Here is a 24,443-nt window from a genome sequence, read left to right on the forward strand (position 1 = left end):
ATTGAATGTGAAGGGGTGATGGTTAGATTTGTCTTGTTAGAGATGGTCATTCCCCGACATTTGTGAGATGCAATTGTTACTCGCCACTTGTCATCTCAAGCCTGGATATTGTCCAGATCTTGCTGCATAGGGATTTTTCTTCATAGAATTTACAGTGCAGAAGGAGGCCATTCGGCCCATCGAGTCTGCACCGGCTCTTGGAAAGAGCACCGCACCCAAGGTCAACACCTCCACCCTATCCCCATAACCCATAACCCCACCCAACACTAAGGGCAATTTTGGACACTAAGGGCAATTTATCATGGCCAATCCACCTAACCTGCACATCTTTGAACTGTGGGAGGAAACCGGAGCACCCGGAGGAAACCCACGCACACAGGGGGAGGATGTGCAGACTCCGCACAGACAGTGACCCAAGCCGGAATCGAACCTGGGACCCTGGAGCTGTGAAGCAATTGTGCTATCCACAATGCTATGGTGCTGCCCCTAATGTGGACTGCTTCAGCATATGAAGATTCACGAATGGTGCTGAACATTGTGTAATTGTTCATGAAGAACTAGCTTACTTGTGGGCTTGGAGTTTTCTTGCTTCAAGAAACGAAACAGAAGGGAAATAGGCTGAAGAAGCACAGATCAGGGATCCGAAAAATGACACCATGGATGCATTCGGTGAGGATTATGAGACACGGAATTCTTATGAAGAAAAGTTCTAAATGTAACTTGTAGGAAATCAGACTGCATGTTGCAACTTTCCTCTGCTTGATTGGGCAAAAAACATTCACGTGTGTTACAAAATCTGGTACACCCAGCTAAACCAGGAGGAAAGGCAGACAAAGGGTTAATGATAATCTTGGAAGGACATTTCTCTCCCCCGTCCGCTGTTCATAGCTGAAAGATTCCGCTACCACCAGCGTGATCAATAGGAAGAAGAAAGCATTTTGCAATTTGTAGCAGTGTTACATGAATTAGCAAAGTGCTGTGAATTTGGTCAAACACTTGATGATACACTTCAAGACACTTATCTGTTGATCAGAAATGAAGCCATCCAAAGGACACTGTTGACTGAAGGTGCTCTAACCCTGAAATATATTGTAGAAATTGCTACTTCTTTGGAACTTGCATTGAAAGAGGCTTTGTTAATTAGAGTCTGAGGAAAGGTTCATAAGGTGGAGGCTGCTAAAAGCAAGTCTATGAAAAATCTACCGTGTCATCACTGGACTCAAATGCGTCATTTTGCAGGAGATTGTTGGATAAGGAGAATAAATTCAAAGATTGTGGCAAAATAGGCCGTATTTCCAAGCATGTCGGTCACGTCAACCTTCACCAGCCCAAAATTTTAAAAAATACAGCCAAGTTTGCTCCTTGAGTTGACAAGTTAAGTGAAAGAACTAAATACTCACAAGGGGACATTATGCCAGACCAGCTTCAAGTATTCAAGCGAGGCGTGTTGTCAGTACAAGCTTCTGGGTGTTCCCAAAACTTGATGGTAATACGATCATTTCACAAGGGGAGGTCATGTCTGACAAATTTGTTAGCACCCTTTGGAGTGTTATGGGCGAGGCTTTTCAGAACCCCAAAATGTATCATGGAGTTCAACCAACCTCTCCCTTTAATGGATTTGTTGCTTTTCCAAGCACATGACTTTTTCCCTAGGTGTGGGATTACAATTATGGACTCGTGTGTTTTTAAACACAAAACACTATTTATTCCATGAACTCAACTTAACATCTTAAATAAACATTGGATCTCTTAACACCTCTTACTTCAAAGATAACTCAGAAAATATTGCAGCATAAATAATTGCTTAAAATGATCCTTCAAACTTCCAAGAGACTTAACACCTTTAAACAAAATCACATCAGGTTAAAGGTATATATGTTTTCTGTAGAATAGCAGGGATTGTCGCAAACTGGCTTTCTACTTTTAAACTGCTCTCAGCAAAACCAGCCAGGCACTTTTTAGCTGCTCTCAGCAAAACCAAACTGCAAAACTTGCAGCTCTCTGGAAACACACAGACTGCTTTTTAAACTGAAAGTAAAAACCTGCAAAATGGCTGACCTGAGCTGAGCATCACTGTTTTCTTAAAGGTACATTGCTTAAACATCCAGTTCTTAAAGGCACTCTCGCATGACACCTCCCCCCAAGAAAAAACAAAAAACCATCAACTTCAAGATGGTTTCATTTTTCACTTTTGCACCATACACTAAGAAATGTACACAGTAAATATACCTTTTTGTTTTTTAAAAAAGACAACGCATGCAAACAGGTATAATAATATAGTCAATTTTTCTTTGCTCTTCTTCCTCCAACCGAAATCCTTCTCGATTGACAGTCTCTTTGAACAATGGATCTGCGTGATCCATCCATTCCTCTACTCCTCGGCATTTCTCTATAGAATCAGATACTTTAGTTCAATCTGAACACAGAGTCCCTTGCAATTCTCCAATACAGGAGCATTGGTGATCACAGCTTTCAGGCAGTCAAATGCCTGTTGAAAATCCGCTGTCCCTTGAAACTTTTGACATTTCTTTAGCAAGTCCATCAGTGGAGTAATCACGCCACAAAGCTTTTGCACAACTGTTCAATCAAATTCATTCATGCTAGGAGATTGCATTATTTCCCTTCGTCTTGAGGATAACGGAAACTTGGCAAGGAAAATGATTCGAGCTTCTCCAAATTCACTTTCGGCTAGGTATATCACCAAACCCGCCTCCTGAAGTCGATCGAAGAACTCTATACGATGTTTTAAATGTTCTTTTCATGTCTGGAAGTTGGAAATAAAAGCAGATTGTCCCACTTTCTCAACGCAATCCTTCAAACGTGGGATAGGAGAAGAGTCCGTTCTTGTAACTGCATTCCATTTTCTATAGTCCACTCACAACCGTTGGGTCCCGTCTGGTTTAGGTACCATCACTATGAGTGAGCTCCATTGGATGCAACCCTCTTCAATTATGCCATTTTTCAGCATACTCTCAATCTCTCTGTTAACCTGTACCAATTTTAAAGGATTAAGTCTAGATGGATGTTGTTTGATAGGAACAGCATTTCCCACATCGACATCAGTTATAGCCATTTTAGTACTTCCCAATTTATCTCTACAGACTTTCCCATGTGATATAAATAACTCTTTCAGATCAGTTTGTTTTTCCTCTGGAAGGTAACTTAACAATTCATCCCAATTTTTAAGAACATCCTCATTTTCCAATTTAATTTGAGGTATGTCAAATTCACAGTCATCTGGATTTGGTTCGTCACTGTGAGTTAGAATCATTAAAACCTCCTTTTTCTCTCCTTCCCTTTCAAAGTACCTTTTAAGCATATTCACATGACACACTCGGTGAGTCTTCCTTCTATCTGGTGTTTTTACCACATAATTCACCTCACTTAATTTCCTTTCAATCTTATACGGTCCACAAAACCTAGCTTTTAAAGGCTCCCCTACCACTGGTAACAACACTAAAACTTTATTCCCACTGGCAAAACTACCAACTTTGGATTTCTTGTCCGCTACCCATTTCATCACATTTTGTGCAACTTTCAAATGTTGTCTTGCCAATTCACCTGCTCTATTTAATCGTTCCCTAAAATTTGACACGTAATCCAACAGTGTAATTTCCGATTTCTCACCCACCAATTGCTCCTGAATCAATTTAAGTGGTCCTCTTACCTCATGACCAAAAATTAGTTCAAAAGGACTAAATTTGGTAGACTCATTAGGTGCATCCCTAATTGCAAACAATACAAATGGAATTCCTTTATCCCAATCCTCTGGATAATCTTGACAATACGCCCTTAACATTGTCTTTAATGCCTGATGCCACCTTTCTAACGCTCCCTGCGATTCTGGATGGTACGCAGTTGATTTGAATTGTTTTATTCCTGAGCTATCCATAACTTATTTGAATAACTTTGAAGTAAAATTTGTTCCTTGATCCGATTGAATTTCTCTGGGTAGTCCATATCTAGTAAAGAATTTAAGTAACTCCTCCACAATCCTTTTAGCTGTAATATTACGTACTGGAATCGCCTCTGGAAACCTAGTAGACACATCTATTACAGTCAAAAGATTTTGATTCCCACTTTTTGTTTTAGGAAGCGGTCCTACACAATCGATTAGGACCCTTGTAAAAAGTTCCTCAAATGCTGGAATGGGTATTAGGAATGGGTATTAAGGGGGCTGGTTTTATCACTGCTTGAGGTTTCCCTATCACTTGACATGTGTGACATGATTGACAAAATTTAACGCCATCTTTATGTAGTCCAGGCCAATAAAAATGTTTCTGGATTTTAGCTTGAGTTTTCCTTATTCTCAAATGACGTCCCACTGGTACCTCATGTGCAACTCGCAACACCACCTTTCTATACCCTACCGGCAATACTACTTGATGAACTTCTGCCCACTTTTCATCCGCCTGCATATGTGCAGGTCTCCATTGTCTCATCAAGACATCATTTTTACGGTAATAACACTCTGGTATACTCTCAGATTCCTCTTCCGTATATGCTTTCTGATATATCCGTTTTATTTCTACATCTTTCTGTTGTAACTCTGCCAATTTTCCTGAACTAAAAATATCCATCTCATCCGCCACCTTCTTTTTCAACCATCTGATCAAAAATCGTTTCTGATAATTGCACTTCAACTTGAAATGAAAAATGAAATGGAAATCACTTACTGTCACAAGTAGGCTTCAAATGAAGTTACTGTGAAAAGCCCCTAGTCGCCACATTCCAGCGCCTGTTCGGGGAGGCTGTTACGGGAATTGAACCGTGCTGCTGGCTTGCCTTGGTCTGCTTTCAAAGCCAGCGATTTAGCCCTGTGCTAAACAGCCCTTCATCTTCACTCTTTGATTTCTCCTCTTGTCTTAACTTGTGACTTTGCGACCTTGTTACCACACAATCCAGAATCTCAGGATATTCATCCTAAAACCCTTCAGTTGTCTGATTTTCCACTGGCTTATCAACCACAGTAGGCATCACTCCCACCTGCGATCCAGCTATATTATTACCCAAGATAAACTGTATTCCTGGACAAGATAGTTTATCTATTACTCCTACTACCACTTCACCACTCTTCACTGACTTTCCACCCTTACTTATATAATGGAACGCTACTCCTCTCACCCTGAATTCCACATATCACCACCTTTTCTGGCAACATTCTTCCCAAACTACATAATTCCTCATCTCCTATCATTAAAGATTAACTGGCCCCTGTATCTCTTAAAATTGTGACTTCTTTATCTGCTCCTCCTGATACACATGAGTAAACTTTACCCACGCAAGTAAATTCCTTGAAGACATCTGGCACCTTCTTAACAATTACTTCTTGAACAGGCTGTACAATCGTTTGCACCTCCTTCACTTCCCTTGGGCTTTCCTTTACCACTCTAACAAACCCCACTGTCTTATCCTGTTTTATCACATCAGCCTTTCCAGTGCTTTTCTTCAACCACTAACACTGTGACGTTACATGGCCAATTTTATTACAGTGAAAACATTTGAAACTTTTCATTTCTTTTCCACCCTCCTGGATTTATTTTTTAATCTGAAGTACACTCTCTATCAATTCATTCTCATTTCTTCCACCCATCTCTTTTCCCCTCACCATTGTCCTCCATCCTCCTATCCCAAACCACTTGGGCCATCTGTTCCCTGTTCCTACTTGTCCTTTAGTACACTGCTTACCTTTGTTCTGCCTTTAAAACATTCTGATATGTGTGTCACTATCTGCACCCTTCTTATAATATATATAAAAATGTATATTATAATAATAACCTTTGTTGTCACAAGTTGGCTTACATTAACACTGCAATGAAGTTACTGTGAAAAGCCCCTAGTCCCACATTCCGGTGCTTGTTCGTATATACAGAGGGAGAATTCAGAATGTCCAAATTACCCAACAGCATGTCTTTTGGGACTTGTGGGAGGAAACCGGAGCACCCGGAGGAATCCCACGCAGACAAAGGGAGAACATGCAGACCCCGCACAGACGGTGACCCAAGCCAAGAATGGATTTGGACCCTGGTGCTGTGAAGCAACAGTGCTACACACTGTGCTACCGCCTTGGCCACCCCTATTTATATTCCGTTTGTCTTTCTGCCCACGACATCTTTGTCAATCTCCACCTATCACAGGTCCTCGATCCAATCCCACTGCTCCACACCCCCATCCCACCCCACAACAGTATAAATCTGATCCTTATCCAGTTCTCTCTAGCTTTGTCAAATAGTCATCCAGGATCGAAACGTTAGCTCCCTTCTCTCTCCACAGATGCTGTCAGACCTGCTGAGATTGTCCAGTATGTTCTGTTTTTGTTTCAGATTCCAGCATTTGCAGTAGCTTTTAACATTCCAGCCTTGTTCAGACATAGACATAGAACATACAGTGCAGAAGGAGGCCATTCAGCCCATCGAGTCTACAGTGACCCACTTAGGCACTCACTTCCACCCTATCCCCCGAACCCAATAACCTCTCCTGATCTTTTTGGACACTGAGGGTAATTTAGCATGGCTTCCGCGAGGGCTGGGGGGACTGGTGGGGTGACCAGGCGGTGTCCAGGGGGTGGCCTGTGGGGCTGTATTTGGCAAGTCGGGTCCGTGCATGGCAGGTGTCATGTTGTACGGCGCGACCGCTGCAGCTCGTCGCTTTGCGCATGCGCAGTCACGGACCCGGCCATTCTCTGGCCGTTTTTACCGCGGGAGTTGGGCGTTTTACCTGCTGCCACTTCTCGCCCCTCACAGGTCCTGGAATAAGTGAGAGTCCAGCGCCAATTTTGGCATTGTTGGAGCTATACAACAAGTGAAAAACGGACACCAGCCATCATCCGAGCAAAGGCAGGTCCGATATTTTACACCATACAGCCAGATGATGAAAGAGTTTGGTGACATCATGTTGACCAATTACTAGGTTCACAAAGTGAATGGACTGAACCTTCACCAGTTGTATTCACCTCGGAATGTATGGACAGTGATGTGACGGAATTGAGATCTACTACAGGGGAAAGTACAGCATCTGTCCCTGCAGAATCTTCAGTACTGACAGAGACAGATAGCGAGTTCGTTTCACAAAAAGTACCACCAACAAGTGAAGCGGAAGGCACTTCGGCGATTTTGAAAAGCCAGGGGCGGGATTCTCCGCTGTCCGGCGGGGCGGGCCATACCGGCTCCGAGGAGTGGCGTGAACCACTCCGGCGCCGGGCCGCCCGGAAGGTGCGGAATCCTCAGCACCTTCAGGGTCTAGGCCGGTGGCAGCGAGGTTGGTGCCGTGCCAGCCAGCACCGAAGGGCTTGGCACCACGCCAACCGCTGCTGAAGGGCCTCTGCTGGCCGGCGCGAGTTGGCGCATGCGCGGGAGCACCAGGGTGTACTGGCGTCATCCCAGCGCATGCGCAGGGGGGTTCTTTTCTGTGCCGGCCATGGCGGAACGTCACACCGGCCGGCGAGATGGGAAAGAGTGCCCCCACGGCACAGGCCCGCCCGCGGATCGGTGGGCCCCGATCGCGGGCCAGACCACTGTGGGGACCACCCCGGGGCTAGATTCTCCCGCGCCCCCCGAGGACTCCGGAGGCCGCCCGCAGAGCCAGGTCCCACCAGTAAGGAGCTGGTCTAATTTACGGCGGCGGGACTGGCCAAGAACAGGCGGCCCCTCAGCCCATCGCGGGGCGGAGAATCGCCGGGGGGGGCCGCTGCCAACGGCCCCTGATTGGCGCAGCGTCATTCCCGCCCCCGCCAAAAAAACGGCACCGGAGAATCCGGCAGCTGGCGTCGGGGTGGGATTCACGACGGCCCCGGCGATTCTCCGGCCCAGCGGGGTGTCGGAGAATCTCGCCCCAGATTCCAGAAATCAAATATTACCTAAAAGAGACTGGCATCCTCCCAAGAGACTGTCTTATTAATGTATATACGTATAGGTATCATATTGGTGCAATGTAATATTTAGTTGGGTCTGTTGTTGAAGTGTGTAAAAGAAAAGTTGTTTGCACTAAAGGAGTAAAGAGGGAGGGGGTTACCTATTCAAATAACACTGCCTGCTTGTGGAACATCAAGTGATCTGTAGTGATGTCAGCAGTGTGTTTGTGCAGGCGATTGGAGTTAACCATGTTACACTGCAGAAGCATCATCTCTTAGTAAGCCCAGCATTGCGTATTACAAGCGTAGAGTGTGGCACCTCTACTTCTTTTCCTCTTTGCGGCGAACAACAAAAATATAACAGGAATAAATTTTAATCGCATTTTATATTCATTCATTTTTCTTGCCTCGATTATGTCTTCCTTTAGCCAGCAGTCTCCGTTTGCAGGTTGTGTACAAGTTACTCTGTGTTGCCAAGATAAAATGTGTTCACCAAATGGTGACAGAGCGTAAACATTACTGACTGTCAGAAATTATCCAGAAGATTTTATCCCCACCGTGTTCTGTACTAACTAAACTGTCGCATTCACATAGATGAACCACACAAATCAAATCTTAGCCATGCTTTCATTTTATTGGCTATTTCAACATTCAACTTCTGATTATACAATTGAAATCTCTGTTTCGAAAATCAATACCTGCTGCTGTTTTTTATTCTTTTTAGCCTATTTTTACCTATTTGTATATCCTTTCGTCTTCCCTCCCTCTCCACCTTTCCACACAGAAAAACAACTCTTGGGAGAACAGAATAAATATTATTTGTTTAGTTCACCAGTGGGGTCAATGTTCCTGAATGAAGCACAGAGATTTAGAATAATTATAATGAGATTATTTGAAAATTGTTCACACATGTAACATGCACCATTAGATAAACCAAAGCAGAATATAAGTGAAGTGGACACCAGGAGCTATCTAGGGATTAGAGAGTGTTAATTCATCTTTCGGTTCAGTGTTAGTTGGGAAAGTCATTGTTGTCCGAGATGGAAAGGCGTAATTCACAAAGAGCACTTAGATATTCTTCATTGTCAGGTTCCAACTCCAAGGCTTTTTCAAAGCTTTCAACAGCCTCACGCTTCTCCCCATCCAGTTGGTGCATTACGCCAAGAACACCATGGGCCTTGCTGTTTCTTGGATTCCTGCGAAGTTGTCTTTCTGATATTGACTCCAAGTTATCACGGCACCTTTTTCCTTCCGTTGAGTTAGAATTGACTTTCATTCCTTCAAGAAAATGTATGATGGCGTTTGATTCCGATTTCTTATCACGCAGTTCAAATAATCCAACATCTAAACATATTTCCTGCTTATTTTCAGGACGTATACCTTCCAATTTCAGGAGATTATTGTAAATCTTCTCGACATTTTCATATTCTTCATTTAATGTACAGATTCTGGCAAAATCCAGCTGTGCCCTGACAAATGTTAATGGGCGAGGTTCAAAAGCCTTTTTAAAATGGTTCTTACACAGTTCAATCAGTTCAGCTCTCTGTTGAAAAGCAGGGTCACCAGGTCTTTTGCTACGTGGATTTTTGATCAGTGACAATAGTTTCTTTCTGTAACACACACCTATTTGATGGTGTAAGATCGTAGAGTGTGGGGTCATTTCCAATCCTTTCTTCAACAGCTCCACCGCTTTTTCCACATCTCCTTTTAATCTGTAAAATTTTGCTGCATAGCGAAGCACATGTGGGAGATCAGGGGACTTCTGCAACGCTTTTTCAACTAATTCCATTGCATCCTCACTTTGATTGAATTTGTGTAGTCTTAGAGCTAACAGCACCATGGCTTCACCATGATCTGGATCAAGCTCCAGCACACGTCTAAACTGCTTCATTGATTGAGTGGGTTCACAATTCTCTGGGGTTCCAGAAAATGTTTCCAGACGAGACAGAACAATCGCATAGCCAACATTCCATTCAACATTATCCGGATCTTCCTCCAAAGCCTTTTTGAAACATTCCTTTGCTTCTTCATAATATTTAGCAGCAGATTTCAACAGGGACCAACCCTTCTCCCCGTATACTTCAGGTATCATTGCTGTGTACTGAGTGGCTTCAGGAAATTGTTTATAGATCTTCTCCAGTTTGTCGAGGTAGGACTGAGCCTCTGTCAGTTGTCCCATGTGATAAGATACCCAGGCATAGTTTCCATAGGTGATGATGATTCTTTTATTAAATTCTTCTTCATGATTCTCCCTCAGATTCTTTTCAGCTTCCTTTAAGTTTTGAATCGCCTCCTCACAGTTTCCTTGCAAACAGTTTACAAAAGCGAGTTGGTTGTAAAACCTGCCTTGATATTTCACATTCGTCTGAATCTTCCAATCTTTGCTTCATGTCATCCAAGTTAATGTTGTCTTTCTGTGGCCCCCATGTGAAGTGACATTGAAGCTGTTCAAGCTTCACTTTCAACAAATCCTTCTCTTCGTCACTGCAAGAGATAAAAAAAATCATCAAAGTCCATCTCGGATTAACTGAACCATTTTCAAGCCCCTCCATCCAGTTTTATTATCTTAGAGATGTTCCTGACTCTGAGACACAATGACCCTGAAATCTCTGGTCACACAATGATTATCTCAGAAAAACCTCCCAGCAAAATAAAGGGATTTACTTCATAACCTTGTCTGTTCTGAAACTTGCATTTTTTCTGCTGATTGATGTATTATCTGGTGAAGGTTAAACCTCTCACAAAATGTACAGTAAATTTTAACCACCTCAATGTGCAATGGGATGAAAGGAAGCTGGAGCTAAAGTACTCAATCTCCTATTGGTTTTGCCAAGTACACCTCCTTCGTATTCTGCTCTGTAGGCCCCTCCTCACCAAGACCCAGCATTGGCTCCACAGAAACCTGACACTGCTGAGTCTACAGAGCTGTTGGCCTGCCGATGGACTGGCTGCTCTCTCAGGTGGGACTGTAGCCATCAGGGATGGCCATGTCTCGATTACAAAATGGACACTTGCAAAGAATGCAGGGAAAATTGGACAATACTAAGAAACGAGCAGGTGCAAGGTCTGTCTTTTGATTAGAACCTTAAGCTCTCAGACAGGACAGAAACTGCTAAGCCATCTACATACGAATGAGCCATTTAGATACATTTAGATACACAATGTTAAGGCAGATACCCAGGCGCCAGAAGAGACTAAAACAAAGCAGACCAACAGTCACCTAGGACACGCCCAGCAATCAGGGAACCACCCCTCTATTGGAGGAAGATCGATACGAATGATTGGGAAAGGCCCAATTAATTGAGGCAAAGTTCAAGGCACGCCCAAAAGCGCGCAAAGCCCTTTTTAGTATAAAAGGTATGCCCCAAGGGAGAATCTTTCTTCTTTGGCTTTGGCTCTCAGCGAAGAGAGAGACCAGCCTAGCAGCTACACCAGACCAAGTAAGTTCCAAGCCAACGCAAGCTACGAGATAGACGCTCCTAGTTGCTATACTGTAAACAGCTCAATGCACCAGCCTCAGAACCGAGCAACGGCCATTGTTCCTCTGACTGAGTGGGCACCCAAAGCTAAGTATAGGCTTTAGTAATAGTGGTAGTTTAGTTTGTAGAGTTTATGCATGAGTAGATTTGACTGTGTGTAAATAAATGAGCATTGCTTTTGAACTTCCTAACTGGTGTATCGAGTCTTTGATCAGTATTCGGTTCTGAACCTTGTGGCGGTGTCGAAAGATACCTGGCGACTCTTGAGCAAACGTAATTAAACAGAGCCAAATTAAAAGTCAAACAGCCAATCAGCAACATTTACTGGCAACTCCGGAGGGACTCGACTTAGAAGTGGCCTAACCACTCCGAGAGAACCCAAATTTGAATTGAGAATCCAATTGGAAACAGAAAAACCACAAGCGTAAGGACAGTACTGATTTAGCCTCTGAGATTCAGAAGTGTGTTAATGTATGCGTACTAACAGGGATATAAGGTAAACCTGAGAGATTTTGTTGCGTAAAACTGGCGGGAGTTTTGTAGGCCGGAAAGTAGCGTAAGCCGTACCCGTGTTTACATCACCACTTTATCACCCCTTGTTCCAGATTCAGTAGAGAACCGAGATAGAGAGAATGGCAATGAAGGCAATCGAATGGCTTTTGAACCTCCAGGAATTCGAGGTCGCAGCGACCAGTAGAGTAGGACAGTGTCCCGTTTGGGAAGATGAGATCAGGAAATATCTCAAAGGGAAAGGATGGCCCTTTTGTAGTGAATTCTGCGATAATGAGGAAACAGGAACCGGAAGTATAGGACATACTTGGAGGGAGAAACTGTCAGAGATCCACAAGAAGAGCTTAGGGAATGCTCGCAAGCCGATGGCAATCGTGTCCTGTTTGGCACAATTGCGAGGCACAGAGGAGGTCGTTAGGACGCTCCGTAGAGAGATATAGGAGACAGACAGAACTAGTGAGGTAGATGTGAGTGAGGTAGAGAAGGAGAATAGAGATTTAAAAGAGCAGTTAGCACAAGGGACAGAGAGGTGGATGATGCCAAGTGGGCACATCAGTCTTGTCTCGCGCATTTGAACAGTTTTCAGACGCAATATGATAAGGCCTACCAGGACACGCAACATGCGGTCTTGGTAAGACAAGAGACAGAACAGCAAGTGGAGAAATTGCAGAAACAGTGCAACGATCTGAAAGCAGCCCTACAAGCACTTCATACTTCCACGACGGAACAAAGGCAGAGCTCTGTAGACCACGCAAAGTGCCGGAAGCAAACTGCAGAATTGCAATTCTGTTCAAAATGGATTTCAAAGTACATTCGGCCCCGAATTAGATCAGGAAAACGGCCCCGACTGGCAGGAATTAAATGAGACTGCCCATAGATATGTACATGGGACATGTACGCAGTAAAAACTCCAGAAAAGGAAAGCGCCCCAACCCCCAACTGAACAGGCAGAACACCCCCCCATGAACCCTGTAACCACACACCGCAGGGCCGCAGGAGAAGGAGAAGCAGATTTCCTTTACACAACCCCATTAACCATGACCCAATTACGGGACGCGATTGGAAAAATTACACCGTTCCTTCCGACTTCAGACCCCCAGCAATTTTTCGCGAAAGTCAAACAGCAGGCTACCATGTACGGCCTGGACGAAAAGGAGCAAGTGAAGCTCACAGTTTTAAGCCTCGACTCTTCAGTCATGGCAGCCCTTCCCGACCCCCAGAATGTAGGAGGAGGCGCACTCCAAGAGATGCATACAGCGATCCTTGGTGTAATCGGTTTTAACAGAGTAGTCCCTGTAGAAGGCCTAAATAAGTGTAGGTAATAGAAGACAGAGCACCCCACAGCGTTTGCTAGATGCTTGTGGATACACTGCACCGCAGTTTTCGGAGAGTTAGCCCGCGCCCATTTGTCCCCAGATAATATGGCCAAATGGACCCAAATTCTAGTCTCCCACTCCACAGACGCAGGACGAAAAGCTTGCGCAAATTATGACACCTCAGGTGAGGCCCACAATAAAAAATGGGTTTTGAAGAGATTGTCCCGCGCGTGGGAACAATCAATTGCAGGCAAAACCCCATTTATAACACCCGATGAAGGGCAGGCAGAGATTAACCCAGTAAAAGCACACCAGAACCCCGCATGGGTAAATGAGGGCAGGAACAGCCAACCCCAGCCCAAACCTCAGGAATGTTACAACTGTGGACAGCTAGGACACTTTGCACGAGAGTGCAACGCGCCCAAAAAGCAGCGGAGAAGCCAACAGACAGGCACCCTAAACAGGAATAGGGCAAAGCTGATCCATAGCGTTAGCGCCCGTTCAGAGAATGCAGACATGAACGGCACCGACTGACGGTGTTCGGGCTGCACAACTTGGGTCTGCGACACCCTTTGTGACAAGTCCGGTAGACCGGTAGTGGCAGGCAAAGTCTGGGGACAACCCGTAGAATTCCTTTGGGACACAGGAGGGTCCCGCACCACACTCAATTCCTCCATGATGTTTCAGTGAGACACGTGGCCCACAACAGACACCATCACACTCAGCGGTTTTACAGGCCATTTACAATAGGGACACATCGCAGCCCCTGTCGCAATACAAATAGGGAACAACACGACAAAGCACCGCGTAGTTTTGGTTGATCTGCCCCAGACAGCAGAACATATCCTTGGGATCGATTTCATGAGCTCCCGTAACCTTTCTTTTGACCCAGTTAACAAGTGTGTTTGGAAAATGGCAAAGGCAGCACGAGCCCCCACCACGCTCACAGTAGGATTAGCTCAGTAGGAGACTTCTGGTTCGACCCTCGAGCCATGAGTGCAGACAAACAGGTTAGAGCAGTCCTGCAGGAACATAAAGCAGCATGACTGTGGCAATTTGGCTGGCTTTGTGAACATTACAGGTCCCGACCTTAAACCCCAGAAGCAGTACGGATTTCCCCAGGAAGCAGAGGGAGAAATCTCCAAAGTAATAGAGAGTTTGTTGGATCGAGGTGTACTCAGATCAGTAGCCTCCACAAACAACGCACCAATTTGGCCCGTCACAAAACCGGATGGATCATGGCGACTGACCATTGATTACCGGGAATTGAACAAAGTAACCTCAGCAGCAGCCCCCACCATAGCCACGAGTCCCGAGACCATGCTCAAACAGGGACTCCAGTCAAAAAAAAATTCGGTTTTGGACATTAGTAATGGCTTTTGGTCCATTCCATTGGCTAAAGCGTGCCAGTACAAATTTGTCTTTACATTCCAAGGGCAACAGTACACGTGGACATGCCTCCCACAAGGCTTCCACAACTCCCCCTCCATTTTCCACTGACAGCTGGCAAATGGTTTAGCAAAATGTTCCCGCCCCGATTGTCTGGTCCAGTCTGTAGACGACTTGTTATTACAAATAGGCACAAAGGGAGAGCACATTTCGCTTCTCGCCGAACCTCTAGCACTCCTAAAAGAAATTGGTTGTAAAGTCAACCCCAAGAAGGCCCCAGATTTTGAAAGAAAGAGTGATTTACTTACGAACAGTGATCACTCATGTTAAACGCGAGATCAAGCAAAAGAGAATTGACTCGATCGTCAAATTGCCCATCCCCCACAATGTCTCAGCCCTCCGGTCATTTTTAGGACTGGTTGGCTTCTGCCGAAACCATATTGATGGTTTTGCCACTAAAGCAGCGCCCCAATCTGACCTTCTCAAGAAGCAGGCACCTTGGGAATGGCTTCCACAGCATACAGATGCCGTGGACGCTTTAAAAAGAGCACTCAGCACAGCCCCCGCACTACAGGTCCGAGATCCACTTTCCCCATATGCAATCGAAGTTGCAAGCACCGACCGACTCCCTTTCAGCTGTGCTGTCCTCCAGGAACGCCATGACCAATTACGCCCCATAGCATACGCCTCATGTGTGTTAGACCATGTGGAGCAAGGATTTTCTGCCTGTAAAAGGCACCTGCTCGCAGTTTTTTGGGCAGTACAATACTTCGCCTACATGACAGGACTCAACCCCATCACCATCCTCACAGAACACACCCCGGCACACCCAGGCTATGATTGAGCGGTACATCAGACTCCTCAAGATGGCGGAGCTCATGCCTCGACCGCTGTGGTGATGCAGTCCAGTACACCACCCGGAGGGTCGCCCACTTTGTGGTGGTCCTCCACAACCTCGCACAGCAGCGGAGAGACGAGATGGAGGCTGTTGATGAAGAGCATTTGGCCACCTCCGAGGAGGACGAGGATGATTAAGCGGCACCGGACCAGCAGGGGTTGGAGGACGAGCCCAGGGAGGAGTCGGAGGACCTGCCGGAGGCTACAGGATGGGCTGCAATGGTGAGTGTCCGGCAAGCCCAGAGGGCCAGGGAAGCCCTTGTACTCGTCCGCTTCACATAGGACGTGGTCTGGTCCATCACCAATACCTTAACCACCCACCACCCCAAAAGGTCACCTCCCAGGTTGTGCGTAACATTATTCAAGGGTGTTGGTACTGTGCGGATCACTGTCAAGGACCCCACAGAAAGCTGAGTGCCAGTGCTCCTCAGTCAATGCCATAATCTGACCCCTTCCTGTCTGCTGAGTGCTCGCTCACACCTGTCACCTGCACCCAATGTACCCGCCGATTGTGGGACAGCTTTTCCTGAGGAGACACAGAGAGGGCATCATCAGCCACATGCAGGAGGACAGCCGTGCAATTGACAAGGGTTAAAACAGAACAAGGGAGACCCAATATTCCCCTGGTCAGATCCTGAGAGGTATTCCTGCTCCCTCGGCCCTGGCTAATGCACCCCACCCCCTGCTAGTAGCAGGATAGGCAGCCCATGGTCATGCCTCTGAATGGTCTATGTCCTCTCTCTCCCTCAGCAGCCACGGCGTCTGTGTACTGAATTTTAAAACCATAAGTGAAACTCGCCATCAGTAACTCCCCCGGTGAGAGCAGCACATTGCAGAAGCCCCAGAGAATACCGGCTCGGTCCCAGTAATGATATGCCAACGGCGTTTACTGTGCTTGCGGAGTCGAACGCATTTCTGACGTTGTCAAGGCATCGGAGCATGGCATTCTGTTGGGCACCTGCCACCAGTCATATTATTCACCTCACACGCAATTTCCGCCCCAATAATGTTGCATGATTACGGCGTCGCTGGAAGGACAATCACGCCCAATGTGACGGTATTGGCAGCAGTCCTTCCTGCTCAGACACTTTGGCAGTGATTCTCTGGAAGAATTTCCAAGTGTTGTCGCGAGCGGGAATTGTTGCGGGTTTGCCGGCGCTCGGCATGGCGAGGCCGGCAACGCTATTCAACGTTAATTGATCCACTTAACTAGGCCTCGCGGGCTTCTTGCCACGAATGCAGGCTCGCCAGCCAATTTCCCAGGACTGCACTCAGCCAGCCACCTGCGAACAGGGTCGAGCAGCACTTAAGGTGCACTTGCTCAGCCAACCCAAGCCAGCTCGCAACAATGGTGCTGAGGAGACCAGCCCCAGGATTCGGGAATGCTGACCTTCGGGAGGCTCTTGGACATGGTGAGGGCCGGGTGGAATGTCCTGTTCCCCCGAGGGTCCCAGAGGGTGAGCTGCAAGGCAGCCAGTGCTGCCTGGGGCGAGATGGCGGCAGAAGTCAGCTCGGGCAGTGTGACCAGGAGGACTGGCCTCCAGTGTCGGGAGAAGGTCAACGACCTACACCGGGTAACACGAGTGAGTATATATCAATGTCCCACCCTCAAGGGAGCATCACCCCAGGTGACCCACAACCCCCCCTCAATCCCCCTCCTCCTTCAATCCTTGCTCCATCCCAGCACTCCCTTCACATCTCCCCCCAGAACTATGAATCACACATGTGGCTAACGATGCCCTTCTTTGTGTCCCCTCAGGAAAAGCTCTCCCTTAATCAGTGGGAGAGGGCCCAGACTAGCGGTGGGCTGCCGGGCTTGAGAATCCTCACCTCCTTTTCGAGGTGCCCTGGAGGTGACTGGTGTGGCCGTGGACAGGACAGTCACCAACGCGGAGGTTGGGGAATGAAGCAGAGGTGAGGAACCACCAGGCTCCACCCGGAGGACCTGTCAAATGTGAGTAGTGATTTCCTTACTGACCGATCCATCCCTCCCGCTGACAACATGTCCATTCTTCCGCAGGTTCAGCAGCCGAGAACACCTCAGAGGAGAGCTTCGAGGATGCAACTGGTAAAGCCGGGCACAGCTGTCATCCCCACCCTTGGCCAGTGCAGATACACACACCTCGGTGGGAAATGTTAGTGGTTAGGCTTCTGGGGCACATCTGGTGAGCACCACACAGCTGCTGATGTACATCAGGTGGAGGCAGGAACCGCCAGGCGAGACAGCTGTCGGATCCCAGGACTCAGCTGGGTCCCAGCCTAATGCTGAGCTCTGGAAGTGGGTTACCCGGAGCTGATGGAGATGATAGGGAGCGGCCGGGACATTCAGAGGGAGGTGTCAGCGTCACTCAAGCAGATCCATAGCTGCTTGGAGGAGACCCAGAGGCTACGGGCGACGGAAATAGCGCCGGCAATGAGTGGCACCGAGGCCAACACTGTTAGGGTGGTGACCACAGTGGAGAGTCTGGTGCACGACGTTGGCACCATGAGTGAAGGTGTCCAAGGCGTTGCGCAGTCGATGACTGCCATGGCTGAGGGTCTCGGCAGTATGTCTGCCTCACTGGGGGATGAGACCCAGTACCAGGCTGACCTTGATGTGGTTCTGCGGGACTTGTCCCACTTTCAAATGGGAATGGCCGAGGCGCTGTGGAGCTTGTCCCAGTTGCAGGTGGGCATTGCCGATGCTCTGCAGACCATGTCCCAGTGCCGAGGGCATTGACATGATGGCGTGAACCATGGGGAAGCGCCAGGGCTGGCAGAGCCAGATGAAGCAGGGGCAGCCGGGGCATGAATTAGCTGCCCATCCATCCCAAGGTGAACCCCAGGGCCCTGTGGCACCGACCTGGCGGAGGGGGCACTGAGTGCCAACCCGGACCTGTCCCATGGAGTGGTGACGGTCGCCACCAGCTCCCCCGAGTCCCACCTGATGAGGCCTCGCCTCAGGGTCAGCACACAGGACAGGGCGGTATGTGCCGTCGACAAGTGAGCTGGGGTCCTCTGGCCCCAGAGATTCCAGAGGATGGTAGCCAGGGGCATCGAGGGCCATGGACCGAGGTAAACAGCTGGCTGCCTCCATCTCTGGTCCCTGGGTGCCAACTTCCCAGGCCCCTGCTCCCAGAGCATACGGTCGCATGTCAGGGACGTGTAATCCAGCGGATGTGGTCACATGTCATTGACGTGCAATCCAGGGGATACAGTCACATGTCAGGGACGTGTAATCCTGGAAATACGGCCATATGTCAGGGACATGGGGCTGGATTCTCCCACCCCGCCTGCCACAAGGATGGCACGTGCAAGCCCCGTAGAACAAAGAACCATTGACCTTGGGCTAGATTCTCTGGTTACCGGGCCAACGCGGATGGAAAATCCCGCCCATGTAATCCATGGCTATATGGTCACATGTTTGGGACATGTAATCCAAGGGATATGGACACATGTCAGGGACATGTAATCCAGGGGATGCGGACAAATGTCAGGGATGTGTAATCCAGGTTTATATGGTCACATGTCAGGGGCGTGTAATCCAGGGGATACGGTCACATGTCAGGGGTGTGTAATCCAGGGGGTTACGGTGAAATGTCAGGTACGTGTAATGCAGGGGATACAGGAATTCTCTTCAGGGCCGAGTGACTCTTTTCTATACAAACCTGACTTTCTGTGGTAAAGCACAGTGTGATTGTATTGGCAGCATTCCTTCCTGCTCAGACACGTTGCTTCAGAGCTACGTTTTCCAGTTGCAGTTTCAATTCTCATTGCGGAAATTATTTGAAGCAATTCACTGCAGGAAAGCAAAACTGAGCTGGAAACAAACAACAAATACTCTCCTCAATCGCTTTATAGAAGCTGAATTAAAACTGAGAAAGGAACTCGACACATTTTTCATCCGATCAGCATTATGTGGTAAGGTCCCCTGGAATTACAGTAGTCCTGAAATGTACCTGTAGACTGTTGAACAAGGAGCTGTTTTCAGGAATAAAATAGCAGACATTACAAAGCAGTTCAAACACAGAGGACTGGGATTTGTTTCCTCTTTGTTCTGGGGGTATGAGCATTGCTGGCTGGGCCAGCATTGATTCCCCATCTTGAATTGCCCTTGAGAAGTTGGCGGTGAGCCCTGTGAACTGAGCAGTCTGTCTCATGTAGGGACACCCACAGTGCTGTTAGGAAGGGAGTACAGAGTTTTGGCTTGAAAACAGTGAAGGAACAGCAGTACAGTTTCCAGTCAGAATGATGTGTCTCGTTACTGCCACTTATCAGCTCTAGTCTGGACATTACCCAGGTCTTCCTGCGGGTGGTTTCAGTATCGCAGGAAATGCTGATTCCTTATCCTGAGGAATTAGAGAGTACCCAGCTGCAGCAAGACTGGCGATGGGGCAGGTGACATGAGGCAAAATGATCTGGTTATGGTTCATATTAGGTATTAATTCAAATAATAATTTAATGATGTTTCAAAGTGACATGTGAATTTTCTATTTGTATTCTGCAATGCCCCAGGTCATTTGCAGCTTTGAAGAGAGAAAGTTTTACTCTGTGTTCCATCGTAACCTCGGAGGGGTTTATTAATGTAAAATGCTGATTTTCAGCATTTACGTTTGTACAGAATAAACTAAAACAACCAGAACGAGAAATCACAGGGAGAGCACAGCCTGACCTGGGATGGACAGGAGTGAATGTAATATGGAATGTAGCAGAGGAGTGCCAGATTAAAGTGGGGAGAAGGAAAAGTAGTTTCTGAAGTTAGAGACTGAGTGTGAGGGAGGGTCGTGGTAGGGTGGGGGGGGGGGGGGGGGGAAGACAGGTGTAGTAGTTTGAACTGAAAGCAGAAACCCGCCATGAACCCGGTGAGGGGTTAAGAATGACAGCGAGGATTGAGGGGGGAAGGGATAACATGAACAAGAGGCAGCTGGAGTAGAGAATGAGTTGGGATGTCCCAGGGGGATGAAGTGAGTCTCTGTGAATTGAACAGGAAGAGTATTGATGTGACATGTTACTACACGCCACAGGAATGTCCCAAAGTGTTTCACAATCAGTGAATTATTTTGAAGTGAATTCACTGTTGTTTTGTAGGTATATGTGCAACTCAGATTCCATGATACCAACTTGCATTTATATAGCACCAATAATGTAATAAATAGGCCAAAGGCATTTTACATGAATGTGACCAGTGATTAATGAATTCAAAGGAAAAGAAGGAAGTACTTGGAGGGTTGACAAAAATCTTTGATAGTTTATATGTGGGGGTAATTGTTAATGTGGGCATTCAGGGATTTAGGGTTTCACTGGGTTAAAGTCTTGGGGTGAAATGGCGGATGGACAAGGTCAGAGTGAGATGAATGCAGAGCTCTCAGATAATTATAGGGCTCAAGAAGATAGAAAGGTACGAGATCATGAAGGGACAGGACCACTCTGCTCCCACACCCCAGTTCAAAGGTCACCCCAGATATTTGTTGCTTCTCTGCATAAATTTAGCACTAGGAACAGCATTAAGGTGAGACTTGGGAGGAGGTCCCACCTGAGAGAACGGCCAGTCCGTCGGCCGGCCTGCAGCTCTGTAGACTCAGCAATCTCTGGTTTGAGTGGAGCCAATGCTGGGACTACAGGTAGTCTCGCTGAGGAGGGGCCTACAGAGCAGAATGAGAAGGAAATGTACTGGGCAAAACCAATAGGAGATTGAGTACTTCAACCAGAGCTCCTCTTCATCCCATTGAGCATGGAGGTGATTGAGATTTACTGTACATTTTGTGAGTAGATTAAATGTCCACCAGATGGTACATCAACCAGCAGAAAGGAGACAAGTGTAAGCACAGACAAGGTTATGAAATAAATCCCTTTATTTTCCTGGGAGGTTTTTCTGAAATAACCTTTGTCTGACCAGAATTATCAGGGCATTGAGTCCCAGAGTCAGGAACAGCTCCTATTTAATAAAACTGGATGGAGGGCCTGGAAAATGGTTCAGTTAATCGAAGATGGATTTTGATGATTTTGTTTCTCTTACAGTAACACACAGAAAGATTTGTTGAAAGTGGAGCTTGATCAGCTTCAATGCCACTTCATGTGGGCTCCACAGAGAGATATCATTGACTTTGATGATATGAAGCAAAGATTGGAAGATTCAATTCAGACCGGTGTGACATATAAAGGCAGGTCTTACAACCACCTCGCTTTTGTAAACTGTCTGCAAGGAAACTGTGAGGAGGCGATTCAAAACTTAAAGCAAGCTGAAAAGATTCTGAGGGAGAATCAGGAAGATGAATTTGATGAAAGAATCATCATCACCTATGGAAACTATGCCTGGGTATATTATCACATGGGACAACTGACAGAGGCTCAGTCCTACCTCGACAAACTGGAGAGGATCTGTCAACAATTTCCTGATGCCTCTCGGTACACCGCAATGATACCTGAAGTATACGGGGAGAAGGGTTGGTCACTGCTGATTTCTGCAGCTCAATATTATGAAGATGCAAAGGAATGTTTTAAAAAGGCTCTGGAGGAAGATCCAGATAACACAGACTGGAATCTCGGCTATGCGACTGCCCTGTCTCGTCTTGAAACATTTTCTGGAACCCTAGAGAATTGTGAACCCACTCAATCAATGAAGCAGTTTAGACGTGTGCTGGAGCTTGATCCAGATCACGGTGAAGCCATGGTGCTGTTAGCTCTAAAACTACAACAGTCCAATCAAAGTGAGGAAGCGATAGAATTAGTTGAAAAAGGGTTGCAGAAGTCCCCTAATCTCCCCTATGTGCATTGTTATGGCGCAAAATTTTACAGATTAAAAGGAGATGTGGAAAAAGCTGTGAAGCTGTTGAAGAAAGCATTGGAAATGACCCCACACTCTACGATCTTACACCATCAAATAGGTGTGTGTTACAGAAAGAAACTATTGTCACTGATCAAAAATCCACGTAGCAAAAGACCTGGTGATCCTGCTTTTCAACAGAGAGCTGAACTGATTGAACTGTGTAAGAATCATTTTAAAAAGGCTTTTGAACCTCGCCCATTAACATTTATTAGGGCACAGCTGGATTTTGCCAGAATCTGTACATTAAATGAAGAATATGAAAATGTAGAGGAGATTTACAATAATCTCCTGAAATTGGAAGGCATACGTCCTGAAAATAAGCAGGAAATATGTTTAAATGTTGGATTATTTGAACTGCAGGAGAAGAACTCAGAAGCAAACGCCATCATCCATTTCCTTGAAGGAATGAAAGTCGATTATAACTCAAAGGAAAGGAAAAAGTGCCGTGATAACTTGGAGTCAATATCAGAAAGACAACTTCGCAGGAATCCAAGAAACAGCAAGGCCCATGGTGTTCTTGGCTTAATGCGCCAACTGGATGGGGAGAAGCGTGAGGCTATTGAAAGCTTTGAAAAAGCCTTGGAGTTGGAACCTGACAATGAAGAATATCTAAGTGCTCTTTGTGAATTACGCCTTTCCATCTCGGTCAACAATGACTTTCCCAACTAACACTGAGCCGAAAGATGAATGAACACTCTCTAATCCCTAGATAGCTCCTGGTGTCCACTTCACTTATATTCTGCTTAGGTTTTTTTCAATGGTTCATGTGACACATGTGTGTATAATTTTCAAATAATCTCATTGTAATTATTCAAATCTCTGAATTTCATTCAGGAACATTGACCCCACTGATGAACTATATAAATCATATTTGTTTCTGTCTCCCAAGTGTTGTTGCTGAAAGAAGTAGAAGGAGGGAAGACTAAAGGGATAAAAATAGGTTAAAAGGGGTTAAAGAGAATAAAAAACAATGGCAGCAGTGTTGATTTTCTAAACAGTTGTATAATCAGAAGTGGAATGTTGAAATTGTCAATAAATTAAAGCATGGCTAAGATTTGATTTGTGTGGTTGATCAGTGTGAACGCTGACTTTGTTTTTTTCTTTTTCGTTCATGGGTGTCGCAGGCTGGGCCAGCATTTATTACCCATCCCTAAATCCCCTTGAGGGGGCAATTAAGTTTCAACCACATTGCTGTGGATTTGGAATCACATGTAGGCCAGACCAGGTATGGACAGCAGATTTCCTTCCCGAAAGGACATTAATGATGTTTACGACAATCGACAATGGTTTCATTGTCATCACTAGACTTTTAATTCCAGATTCTTATTCAATTCAAGTTCCACCATCTGCGGTGGTGGGATTTGAACCTGGGTCCACAGAACATTGCTGGGTTATTTCTGACAGTCGGTAATGTTTACGCTCTGTCACCATTTGGTGAACACATTCCATCTTGGCAACACGGAGTAACTTGTACACAACCTGCAAAGGGAGACTACTGGCTAAAGGAAGACACAATAGAGGCAGGAAAAATAAGGTTCAAAGTGCCAGGTTCATTAAGAGATGTTGCTTCTACAGGGTAAAATGGTTAACTCCAAAAGCCTGCACAAACACTCCACTGATATCACCACAGATTACATGATGTTCCATCAGCAGCCAGTATTATTTAAATATATAAGCCCCTGCCTCTTTACTCCTTTAGTGCAAAACACTTGGGGAGTTTACAGGCGGATTTCTCCGTTGGCTGACACTGAAATCATGAAACGTGATTGGGCGGAGAATCGGATCCCATGTCGAAATCCACGGCAGGCACCGATTTGACTCCAAATTGCAATTCTCCATCACCTTGACAGCAGCGTTAATGTGGACCGGAACGCACGTACCGTAAACACGGTTTAGATATGATTAGCAGGCCCAACCCAGTATCTCCGGGGCCTCCGTGATTCTCTTCCTCCGATGGGCCAAATTCCCGATGGAGCGGTTCACTTGGGCTTTTAAAAACCGTGACACCGTCGGTCTGCCTGATGAGAGAGACAGAGAGGAGGTAGGACACAGGGAGGCCCGACCGTAGGCTGCTGGGGCGGACACTGGCCAGGCCGGCTGGGGCGGGGGCCCTGACTGGGTCGGATGGAGGGAGGGTGACCCCGACTGGGTCGGGAGGAGGGAGGGTGACCAGAGAATGGGTGGTGTGGCCGGTGTGG

General features: G+C 46.5%; 1 protein-coding gene and 1 pseudogene across 1 annotated transcript; one reads left to right on the forward strand and one right to left on the reverse strand.

The window, feature by feature from the left end:
• Positions 1-8,476: 8,476 nt before the first annotated feature.
• Positions 8,477-19,193, reverse strand: LOC140392291 (interferon-induced protein with tetratricopeptide repeats 5-like; annotated as a pseudogene).
• Positions 19,194-19,203: 10 nt separating this feature from the next.
• LOC140392406 (interferon-induced protein with tetratricopeptide repeats 5-like) lies at positions 19,204-23,127 on the forward strand. Its single transcript, XM_072477683.1, has 2 exons — positions 19,204-19,340; positions 21,438-23,127. Exons 1-2 carry the CDS (start codon positions 19,336-19,338, stop codon positions 22,912-22,914), a joined length of 1,482 nt encoding a protein of 493 aa, XP_072333784.1. The 5' UTR covers positions 19,204-19,335; the 3' UTR covers positions 22,915-23,127.
• The last annotated feature ends 1,316 nt before the right edge of the window (positions 23,128-24,443 follow it).

The sequence above is a fragment of the Scyliorhinus torazame genome, chromosome 16 (genome assembly GCF_047496885.1).
Source record: "Scyliorhinus torazame isolate Kashiwa2021f chromosome 16, sScyTor2.1, whole genome shotgun sequence".
In the NCBI taxonomy this organism is placed as follows: Eukaryota; Metazoa; Chordata; class Chondrichthyes; order Carcharhiniformes; family Scyliorhinidae; genus Scyliorhinus; species Scyliorhinus torazame.